Here is a 10,802-nt window from a genome sequence, read left to right as displayed (position 1 = left end):
CGTCCAAGCTCTGGGCCAGCAGAGTGTTTGACTAAATAAACACTTCATGTTAAGGGCCTCTGGTATGGAGGATTATAGGGGCCAAAACTAAATAAATAAATACTTGGATAAATAAATAAATGTATAACACAAAGCTTAAATAAATGACACAAAATATATAAATATTACATGTATTTGTGTGTATGTTTACGTTTTCATGTGTTTACATGTATTTATTTATACTTACATGTATTTATTTATACTTACATTTACATTTACATTTATCCACGGCGTAACTTGCACACAGCAAAATAAATCTGTTGTCTCACGTCACCAAGTCAGGGGGCCGGTTAAAGCCTCTGATTGGTGGTTCAACTTGATTCGACTGCTTTTGACTAATCCAAGATGGCAGCACCTTGTGTATGGAGGACCAAACCTGCCATATTTAAAAATGAATGAATGAATAAATAAATGTCCACATCCATGCATTTAGACATAAATAAATGAATACATGTACTAATTAATGCACAATTGTCAATCAAGTTGTTGACCTCCATTATCATTTCCCCTCTGGCTCGGTTTGTTGGCCCGAGACTTTACTGCTGATGAGACAGAGGTCCTACTCTGAAATGATCAAAGGAATTCAAGTGTCTAATTGTAGACTATCATGTTCTAAAGCTTGTTTTTGCCCTGTTGTATGTATTTCTACTGTATGCATTGTACTACTGAGTCTGATGCATAGTCTTTTAAAAATAAATATTAACTTTTTCCTTATCCCTGCTTCATTTCTTGATTAAATATTTCAGTAAAAACACCTCAACACATCATCAATATACTGTTTATTCAGCTCAACGATGCAGCTTTGGTCCTAGAAAACAAAATGACACAAGGCAGCATTTACCACATTAAGCCTCAAGAGATGGACAGTAAACATGCTCAGTAGTGTGGGGTACCTGTGGAAGGTTTTTGAATATATTCCATATTTTACTGTAATTGTTGCATTTATCTGAGATGGTACTAAGCTTACTGTACCCTGACAGTTTGTGTAACAGGCCTTCTACATCCTTCACATCTAGAAGTAAAATAATCTCAATCACTTTTGAAGTTACATTGGCGTCTACTGTATAGGTCAGGGGTCAACTATTCACTGCATCCACCAGGTGGTGCCATTTCAGAACTGGGAGATTACTGGGCCCTTGTCAAGTTGCATACTTGTTATTCAAACTTTGAGATCCTTTCCTCTCTGACATATAGAAGCTTTTTGAAATGTTTCACTTATTAAAGCTCAGCTTAGATGTAAATTATGTTCTGTGTACTTATGTTATGTTGTGCCAGGTGCTTGCGTTGTCTTGTCTAAAGAATTTCAGTGCCCAGTCTGACCTTGTGTTGTTTTGTGTACCTGACAAATAAAAGACTTGAAATCCAGGTTTCAGAGAGGCCTCAGAATGGAACAGTCAGAGCAATAACCATACAAGTCAGATGGATACATGGTTTCCTCCACTCAGTATATGCTTATCAATAAATGGCGTTCAATTCCAGTATAATTTGCAGCGCCACCTAAAAGAATCTATGTTCCACATACCTGACAGTGATGCAGCCCACAGAGCAGTCCCTGTCTGTGGGGGAACACACCTCGGTGGAGCACAGGAAGTGCACCTGGCAGAGAGAGACCGCTATATCACACTGCATACGGTGGCCATCCCATGGTGTCTACACTACTCTGGTCCTCCCATGAGGTCTACACTAGACTGGTCCTCCCATGGTGTCTACACTAGACTGGTCCTCCCATGAGGTCTACACTAGACTGGTCCTCCCATAGGGTCTACACTACTCTGGTCCTCCCATGGTGTCTACACTAGACTGGTCCTCCCATAGGGTCTACACTAGACTGGTCCTCCCATAGGGTCTACACTAGACTGGTCCTCCCATAGGGTCTACACTAGACTGGTCCTCCCATGAGGTCTACACTACTCTGGTCCTCCCATGAGGTCTACACTAGACTGGTCCTCCCATAGGGTCTACACTACTCTGGTCCTCCCATGGTGTCTACACTAGACTGGTCCTCCCATAGGGTCTACACTACTCTGGTCCTCCCATAGGGTCTACACTAGACTGGTCCTCCCATGGGGTCTACACTACTCTGGTCCTCCCATGGTGTCTACACTAGACTGGTCCTCCCATAGGGTCTACACTAGACTGGTCCTCCCATGAGGTCTACACTACTCTGGTCCTCCCATGAGGTCTACACTAGACTGGTCCTCCCATAGGGTCTACACTACTCTGGTCCTCCCATGGTGTCTACACTAGACTGGTCCTCCCATAGGGTCTACACTACTCTGGTCCTCCCATAGGGTCTACACTAGACTGGTCCTCCCATGGGGTCTACACTAGACTGGTCCTCCCATGGGGTCTACACTAGACTGGTCCTCCCATAGGGTCTACACTAGACTGGTCCTCCCATAGGGTCTACACTAGACTGGTCCTCCCATGGGGTCTACACTAGACTGGTCCTCCCATAGGGTCTACACTAGACTGGTCCTCCCATAGGGTCTACACTAGACTGGTCCTCCCATAGGGTCTACACTAGACTGGTCCTCCCATAGGGTCTACACTAGACTGGTCCTCCCATAGGGTCTACACTAGACTGGTCCTCCCATAGGGTCTACACTACTCTGGTCCTCCCATAGGGTCTACACTAGACTGGTCCTCCCATGGGGTCTACACTAGACTGGTCCTCCCATAGGGTCTACACTAGACTGGTCCTCCCATGGTGTCTACACTAGACTGGTCCTCCCATGGTGTCTACACTAGACTGGTCCTCCCATAGGGTCTACACTAGACTGGTCCTCCCATAGGGTCTACACTAGACTGGTCCTCCCATAGGGTCTACACTAGACTGGTCCTCCCATGGTGTCTACACTAGACTGGTCCTCCCATAGGGTCTACACTAGACTGGTCCTCCCATGGTGTCTACACTAGACTGGTCCTCCCATAGGGTCTACACTAGACTGGTCCTCCCATGGTGTCTACACTAGACTGGTCCTCCCATAGGGTCTACACTAGACTGGTCCTCCCATGGTGTCTACACTAGACTGGTCCTCCCATGGTGTCTACACTACTCTGGTCCTCCCATGGTGTCTACACTAGACTGGTCCTCCCATAGGGTCTACACTACTCTGGTCCTCCCATGGTGTCTACACTACTCTGGTCCTCCCATGGTGTCTACACTAGACTGGTCCTCCCATAGGGTCTACACTAGACTGGTCCTCCCATGGTGTCTACACTAGACTGGTCCTCCCATGGTGTCTACACTAGACTGGTCCTCCCATGGTGTCTACACTAGACTGGTCCTCCCATGGTGTCTACACTAGACTGGTCCTCCCATAGGGTCTACACTAGACTGGTCCTCCCATAGGGTCTACACTAGACTGGTCCTCCCATGGTGTCTACACTAGACTGGTCCTCCAGTGGGGTCTACACTAGACTGGTCCTCCCATGTGGAGATGCTTCTGGGATTCAACCGGTCTTTTCACCTCTGGGTTCTCTCGGTGGAGGGTATTACTTCCTGTCTGGAGGGGGAGGGGCCTTTGTGTGGACATGGCCTGGAAGGCGGTGACTGTGATCCTCCGGGTGTTGCTTGGGGGAGGAGCCCTGAGTGCTCCGTCTCTGGGACAGCTTAACATGGGACACACACACACACACACACACACGTTTAGTACACCACCCTGTACAGCTTACGGTACTCCTGTGGATTCTTGATCTCCTGCGGACTTTCTCAGCTCTGGCTTGTCCTTGTACTCATCATGTCTGCTCACCTCTTGCTGTCTCTGATTTACAATAATTAAGGTAAGTTAACCTTAATTTTGTAACCCGTTTGCCTTGGAATTGATTTCAATGATATTAAATGCATATTTCGTTTTAACCTTTGACCATTCTTGCTCTGATTTAACCCATAAAGTCAAATAACTAATTTCATTGGTACTGGCATAATTTGGTTCATGTTAATACATTGTTCAGTTTCCCCATCTTCCTTTAACCCTTGTGCTGCCTTCGGGTCACATGACCAAAAGGTTCATAACGAACCATCGTTGTGTTTACCCAATTTTACCCAATACAAAAGCAAATAAAAATAATTTATTTTAACCTTCGCAATGTGGGGGATCTCAGACAGCCAATCGTTTAAAAGAATGTTTTATCTTGTTTTTGTATGCGGTAAAGTTGTTGCAAACAAAGGTGGGTCACAATGACTGATGGGTCAGAATGACCCGAGGAGAACACAAGGGTTAAACCATAGGGGAATTAGTTTAGGTTGTTTGGTCAATATTTAACCCCCTACAGGTAGGACCATTGGGACCAGTCCCCAAGCTAAATCTCGGTTGTGGTGGGATCACCCACCCGTTGTAGATGAGCATCCAGCCAATGTGAGGAGAGTGTGTGTAGGCCAGGCAGTGGTGGACGAGCAGCACAGAGCCAGGCTCGGGGGGGTTCAGCAGGACCAGCTCCAGGTACAGGGGCCGGCCCAGGAGCAGAGCCAGGGGCAGGTGGGGCTCTGGGAGGAAGCTGTTATACTGCTCATCTGGAGGGTAGGGAAGTGTTGGGTAGAGTAGAGTGGGGGTAGGATAGAGTATTGTAGAGCAGAGTGTGGTAGAGTAGAGTATTGTAGAGTAGGTAAGTACTTTATTCATCACCAGGGGGAATTGTTGTAACCGTTAAAGCTCCAGTGACAATTCTGGAAAACCTCATGAGGCTGGAATCCAGGACCCAGTCTGACCAACCAGCCATCAAAGTAGCCTTCGTACATTTCATTTGTACAGAGGGTCTGGGATCGCTCCACTGACAAGCATTAACTTCCATGAAGGCGGGTCCTCTATTGAAGTTTAAAACTGTTGGATCTGTCCAGAGCCACTCTGATCTGCCATAACCAATCGCAAGCGTTCGTCTTAGCCAACTCCTTCACCACTCTGTAACGGAGCTAGCTCCCATAGCTGGAAAATCAAACTTTTCCCGAACCCCGTGGGCAGGAGGGCCACAACATCATGGCCACCAACAAAACCCAGCAAGGAATGTTCTTGCTCCGGCTTTAACTTATGGATATTCGGCAGCATTGCCACAACCGCAGAATAACTACGCTTGCATCTTTCTCCGCCGCCATTACTGAACTACTCAAACCAGTGCACAACATTAACGTCATCGTTCTCAGCCACTCCCTCTGTTCGCTGATTGGACCTACAATTTTTTTTTCTTTCTTAAAACCGACTTCAAAGTCAAAATCCCAGACCTAGTACAGAAGCAAAATCCAAATTGAGCGGAAGTACGTAGGAGGGCAGAGCCAGGCTAATCACAAAGAGCTTTGAGATGAAAACACAAAGACTTGGAACCTGTGGCGATGCGCAGCTGGACAGCCATGGAGCTAGAGCCAGCCCTGCCCGGCGTCTGGACTGGAGGAGACGGAGACGGGTTCATCCTCCTGATGGTGATCTTCCCTGGCAACCCGGGAGACCCAATACACTCCACCATCAGTCTGGAACACACACACAAACACACAGCTCTGGGGGGTCACTGTGGAGCGGAGCGCGGGAGGAAGGATCGTTGATGTACCTGAGAGGAGCTTCCTGGTGTGTGCTGCCGGCCTCAGTAGGCGGAGCCTGGAAACCTCTGACCTCCAACAGGTGGACGACCGTCTGCCCTGCCTCCTAACAGTCAGCAGCAGGTGCAGCAGAGGGCAACATTTGTAATTACCATCAGATTAGCATTCATATATTAGCTTTGTGTGTGGAGAATCCACCATGCAAGTATCCAATTACTCACAATAGTCAAGCAATGAATAATTGTAACTGTAGGCTCAATTAAATACAGTGAACAATTAGAAACATCGATCATAGGATGAGGCAGCCATTTATACATGCAGCTAGTTAATGGGTTTGGTAGTTCAGGCAAGGTAGCAGTCTAGATGAAATGGCTTCATTGAGTTGGTGAATTAGGCCAATTAAGGAATCAGGCGTTAGGTTGGGTAGCTAGCTAACTTGGTAAATGTCTTACATATTTCTGAACTCCACAACCGTGGAGGGGTACAGTGTAGACGTCAGAGAAGGTGGAGTCAGTGTGCATCACCCTCTGGGGGGTGCACGACACGTTCCTGGCCTTCAGGGACAGGGTCACAGAGGACTCCACCAGGGTACTGGGCACCACAAAGACAAAGTGACGTCCTGCTGTACACCCTGAGGGTTTGGACACACACACACAAACACATGGTTGACATTCCCTCAGCAGATACAAAGCTGAGGCCTGAGCAGAGAAGCTACAGCTCCTCTGAACTCTCCCCTCCTCCCTGTGGAGTTACCACCACGTGTCCTGCTGCATCTTCCCACACCACATCATACTAAACCCACCAAGGCCTGTATTCACCAAACACTGAGCTGTATTGCAGTCATGTAGCCTCATGAAAAAAATAGACCCCCCACCACTTTGTGACTATGTATCGTTACGTCGAGTTAAGACATTGATCGGTGGTGAAGAGCCTCACCTTTGACAGTGTAAGACTCTACAGGGCCACTGCAGATGGAGCCAAGGCCACAGGGAGTCTGTGTGTCAGACACTGAACTGAAATCTGAACAGAAAACAAGATGGAGCATAAGGAAAAACATGAACTTCTTCAGAAAACACGTTTGTTTTAGTCCGCTTTGTGTCACCACGGCTCACCTGTCTTTCCAGTAACCTTCTCATCGCCCAGGGACTTTGGGTGAAGATTGTCAGGGTGCTGTTGAGACATGGGAGGGCTGGGCTGAGAATACAACATGCCTTTAAAGCTCAGACCTGACAGAGTGGTGACCGGCTGGTAAAGATCCAGGGGGGGGTTAGAGAGCTCCTGCACTGGCCTCGGTGTACTGCCCTGGTCCTGGTCGGGTGTAGGTTCACTGGGCTGGTAGTACTGGTGGTGGTAGTGGTAGTAGTATGGGTACAGAGGATGATCAGGTGGGATGTCAGGAGCTAATGGAGATTCCGTGGGGAGATGTTTGTCAGGTAGAGGACCAACCCTTGGAGGAATATGAGATTCACCGGACGCCATTTTGGATTTAAGGCGGGATTGTGGGGCGACTGAATGATGATGGGGTGCCATGGTAACAGTAGGGACGGGGGTCTGAGATGGAGTTATCCCCGGTGTTGTAGATGGAGGAGGGAGAATGTCATCAGGTAGGGGTGTCCTGTAAGGATTACCATGGTAGTAGTGATGGTTGTAGTAGGGGTGGTAGATGTAGATGTAGGGGGGAGGCAGGGGGTCAGGTGAGGGAGCAGGGGGGGGTGTCGCAGAGTTCGGGTCCTGCTGGGGGGGGTTCCTTGTAGCTGATTTGGAGAGAGGGGAATTAAGGTAGTTGGGAGGAGGAGGGGGGTGATATACAGGGACAAGGGGTTGGGATGGAGAGGGAAGAGGAGAGGTTCCAGTTAGGATTTGGGGAGGATCAGAGGAGGGGGGAAAGGACGGGGTCGGACCGGCTAGAGGATCGAGCAACCACGGCAACCATCTGAGGCGGCCTCCCGGATGTGACTCATAGCCCGCGTCTGCAGGGGCGGATTCCTCAATCCGTTTGCCCAGGGGGCGGGAGGGGCTGTGCAAGTCTGCTCTGGGGGGATAGTTGAGCTGGGGGGAAGGCGGTGGGACAAACCGACCCATCTTGGGGCGGGGCCAAGGCACGTTGGGGTAGGAGATGGTCACGGTCCGGGAGGTAGATGGGCTGGAGATGGGAGCAGGCGGGTCGACCCACACTGCTCTTTTACTGGGGACAGTCTGTTTTCCAGTTCCGGGTTCTTCAGCTGGGTTTGAGTCTGGGACAGGGATTTTGGGGTGATGGTAAAAGTGATAGTAAGGGTGAAGCTCCATGTCAGAGGTCTGGAGGGGAGCGGACCGGGGATGAACTGGCTGGAAGGAGTGCAGGATGGAGGTGGATGTCTGTGTGGTGTGGGCCTCAGGGTAGGAGTCTCCACTAGGGGTAGGAGGAGAAGTGGTGGGCGGCTTAAACCCAGGTTCTGACCCAGCTGGACCCACGGTGGGTCTAGGGTGCAGGAATGGGTCGTTGGTGGGGTAAGGGGCCCAGTAGGACTCACTGAGGGGCCTTTGATGTTGACGGTGGTAGTGATAGATGCGAGGGTGGGGGTGGGGACGAGGGTGGATGGCAGCAGAGAGGTGGACTGAGAACCTGGCAGAAGTGGGAGGACTTCCAGAGGTGGGGGGGCGGGGAGGAGTGCTGGAGGTGTGCGTGTAGAAAGGTTGGACCTTGGCTACCAATGTCTCTGAGGACGGGCTGGACGGCACCATGGTTGGGTGTTGGAGAACCGGGATGGCGGGTGCCTCGTCTGAGAGACCAGCAGGACAGACCAGGGTTACCTCTTCCTCTTTGATCCGAAGGGCCAGGGTGTGCTGGCCATCCTTGGTTAGGACACCACAGGCGGTGTAGCGAGCAGACACCAACCTCTCTCCTCCATGCTGTCTGATAAGACTGTAGCCGCACTGCCAGGCCAGAGGCAGCAGAGGGCGCCATTCACCTCTCACTGCAGGGGAACATGACAACATGTTCACCGAAGGAGAGCACAGCAAGCTGACACCCAACAGTTGAAACTGCCTGGTCTGACCCGTCTACGGATCAATATTTGAACGCTACACGTTGAATAAATGGTCCTACCCTTGACTTGTAGCTCGGCTGTAGCCCCTTGACCAGGGAGGGTAAAGGTCAACCCACTAGAGGTGCAGCAGACCGAGGACTTGAGGAACTGGAGCACATGGGCCAGGGTGGGAGACGGACGGTTGCGGGGCTGAGTTTGGGTCTTCGAGACAGGGCAAGACATCTCCACTGGGATGCCCCTCCAGATAAGGGGAAGAACATGTCTCCCATCCTGTTCACAGCACATACACTGTTCATTAACGGATGGAAAACAATGGTTATGTAGGAGGGGGGGGGGGGGGACATGGGATTGGAGGAACAACAACCTCTTGTTGGACGTGGCAGGCGTTGTATGGCACTTTGAAGCTCAGGTCCCTCGAGTTGGTCTTCACCGAGTAACCACACTGAGGAGGCAGCCGGGACAGAGGCAAGCCTGATGTGTTGGCTGAACGAGAGAATAAAAGCAAGCGAGCCAGAGAGAAGAGGGTGGGGGAGAGAGAGGGAGAGGGGGTGGAGGAGGGAGGGAGGGAGAGGGGGTGGAGGAGGGGAGGGGGTGGAGGGGGGAGGGAGAGGGGGTGGAGGGGGGAGGGAGGGAGAGGGGGTGGAGGGGGGAGGGAGAGGGGGTGGAGGGGGGAGGGAGAGGGGGTGGAGGGGGGAGGGAGAGGGGGTGGAGGGGGGAGGGAGAGGGGGTGGAGGAGGGGAGGGGGTGGAGGAGGGAGGGAGGGAGGGGGGGTGGAGGAGGGAGGGAGAGGGGGTGGAGGAAGGGAGGGGGTGGAGGAGGGAGGGAGAGAGGGGGTGGAGGAGGGAGGGAGGGGGGGTGGAGGAGGGAGGGAGAGGAGGAGGGAGGGAGAGGAGGAGGGAGGGAGAGGAGGAGGGAGGGAGAGGGGGTGGAGGAGGGGAGGGGGTGGAGGAGGGAGGGAGGGGGGGTGGAGGAGGGGAGGGAGGGGGGGTGGAGGAGGGGAGGGAGGGGGGGTGGAGGAGAGGAAGGAGGGGGGGTGGAGGAGAGGAGGGAGGGGGGGTGGAGGAGAGGAGGGAGGGGGGGTGGAGGAGAGGAGGGAGGGGGGGTGGAGGAGAGGAGGGAGGGGGGGTGGAGGAGGGGAGGGAGGGGGGGTGGAGGAGGGAGGGAGAGGGGGTGGAGGAGGGAGGGAGAGGGGGTGGAGGAGGGAGAGAGGGTGGAGGAGGGAGAGAGGGTGGAGGAGGGAGGGAGAGGGGGTGGAGGAGGGGAGGGGGTGGAGGAGGGGAGGGGGTGGAGGAGGGGAGGGGGTGGAGGAGGGAGGGGGTGGAGGAGGGAGGGAGGGGGGGTGGAGGAGGGAGGGAGAGGGGGTGGAGGAGGGAGGGAGAGGGGGTGGAGGAGAGGAGGGAGGGGGGGTGGAGGAGAGGAGGGAGGGGGGGTGGAGGAGAGGAGGGAGGGGGGGTGGAGGAGAGGAGGGAGGGGGGGTGGAGGAGGGGAGGGAGGGGGGGTGGAGGAGGGAGGGAGAGGGGGTGGAGGAGGGAGGGAGAGGGGGTGGAGGAGGGAGAGAGGGTGGAGGAGGGAGGGAGAGGGGGTGGAGGAGGGGAGGGGGTGGAGGAGGGGAGGGGGTGGAGGAGGGAGAGGGGGTGGAGGAGAGGGAGGGAGAGAGGGTGGAGGAGAGGGAGGGAGGGGGGGTGGAGAGAGGGAGGGAGAGGGGGTGGAGGAGGGAGGGAGAGGGGGTGGAGGAGGGAGGGAGAGGGGGTGGAGGAGGGAGGGAGAGGGGGTGGAGGAGGGAGGGAGGGAGGGAGAGGGGGTGGAGGAGGGAGGGAGGGAGGGAGGGAGGGAGGGTGGAGGAGGGAGGGAGGGAGGGAGGGAGGGAGGGAGGGAGGGAGGGAGGGAGGGAGGGAGGGAGGGAGGGAGGGGGAGGAGGGAGGGAGGGAGGGTGAGGAGGGAGGGAGGGAGGGAGGGTGAGGAGGGAGGGAGGGAGGGAGGGAGGGAGGGAGGGAGAGGGGGTGGAGGAGGGAGGGAGGGAGGGAGGGAGAGGGCGAGAGGTGGTGGGATGGCAAGATTCAAAGATGGCAGAGCAAGAGAGAGGAGAGAGTAAACTGAGTGAAACATACAGAAGGTCATGTGGAACTAGACTTTTGATAACCATCAAAGAATCACACACGATAGCCGGATAACAGTCTCTACGCTGGCTAAGAGGCCCGCTGCTTATT

At 53.3% G+C, this 10,802-nt stretch overlaps 2 protein-coding genes across 2 annotated transcripts; both read right to left on the bottom strand.

The window, feature by feature from the left end:
* Positions 1–801: 801 nt before the first annotated feature.
* Positions 802–8,056, bottom strand: LOC146253886 (uncharacterized). Its single transcript, XM_084678184.1, has 9 exons — positions 6,679–8,056; positions 6,503–6,586; positions 6,019–6,197; positions 5,578–5,672; positions 5,358–5,500; positions 4,375–4,555; positions 3,513–3,654; positions 1,562–1,635; positions 802–847 (listed from the first exon to the last, which is right to left on the bottom strand). Exons 1-9 carry the CDS (start codon positions 7,853–7,855, stop codon positions 823–825), a joined length of 2,100 nt encoding a protein of 699 aa, XP_084534310.1. The 5' UTR covers positions 7,856–8,056; the 3' UTR covers positions 802–822.
* LOC146253885 (uncharacterized) lies at positions 7,857–9,074 on the bottom strand. The gene is made up of 4 exons (XM_084677649.1): positions 8,960–9,074; positions 8,655–8,865; positions 8,080–8,523; positions 7,857–7,864 (listed from the first exon to the last, which is right to left on the bottom strand). The coding sequence occupies exons 2-4, from the start codon at positions 8,815–8,817 to the stop codon at positions 7,857–7,859; spliced, it is 615 nt and encodes a 204-aa protein (XP_084533775.1). The 5' UTR covers positions 8,818–8,865; positions 8,960–9,074.
* Between the last annotated feature and the right edge of the window lie 1,728 nt (positions 9,075–10,802).

The sequence above is a fragment of the Hypomesus nipponensis genome, chromosome 17 (assembly GCF_054491055.1).
Source record: "Hypomesus nipponensis isolate SF chromosome 17, ASM5449105v1, whole genome shotgun sequence".
NCBI lineage: Eukaryota > Metazoa > Chordata > Actinopteri > Osmeriformes > Osmeridae > Hypomesus > Hypomesus nipponensis.
This window is presented reverse-complemented; position numbering and strand designations above follow the sequence as displayed.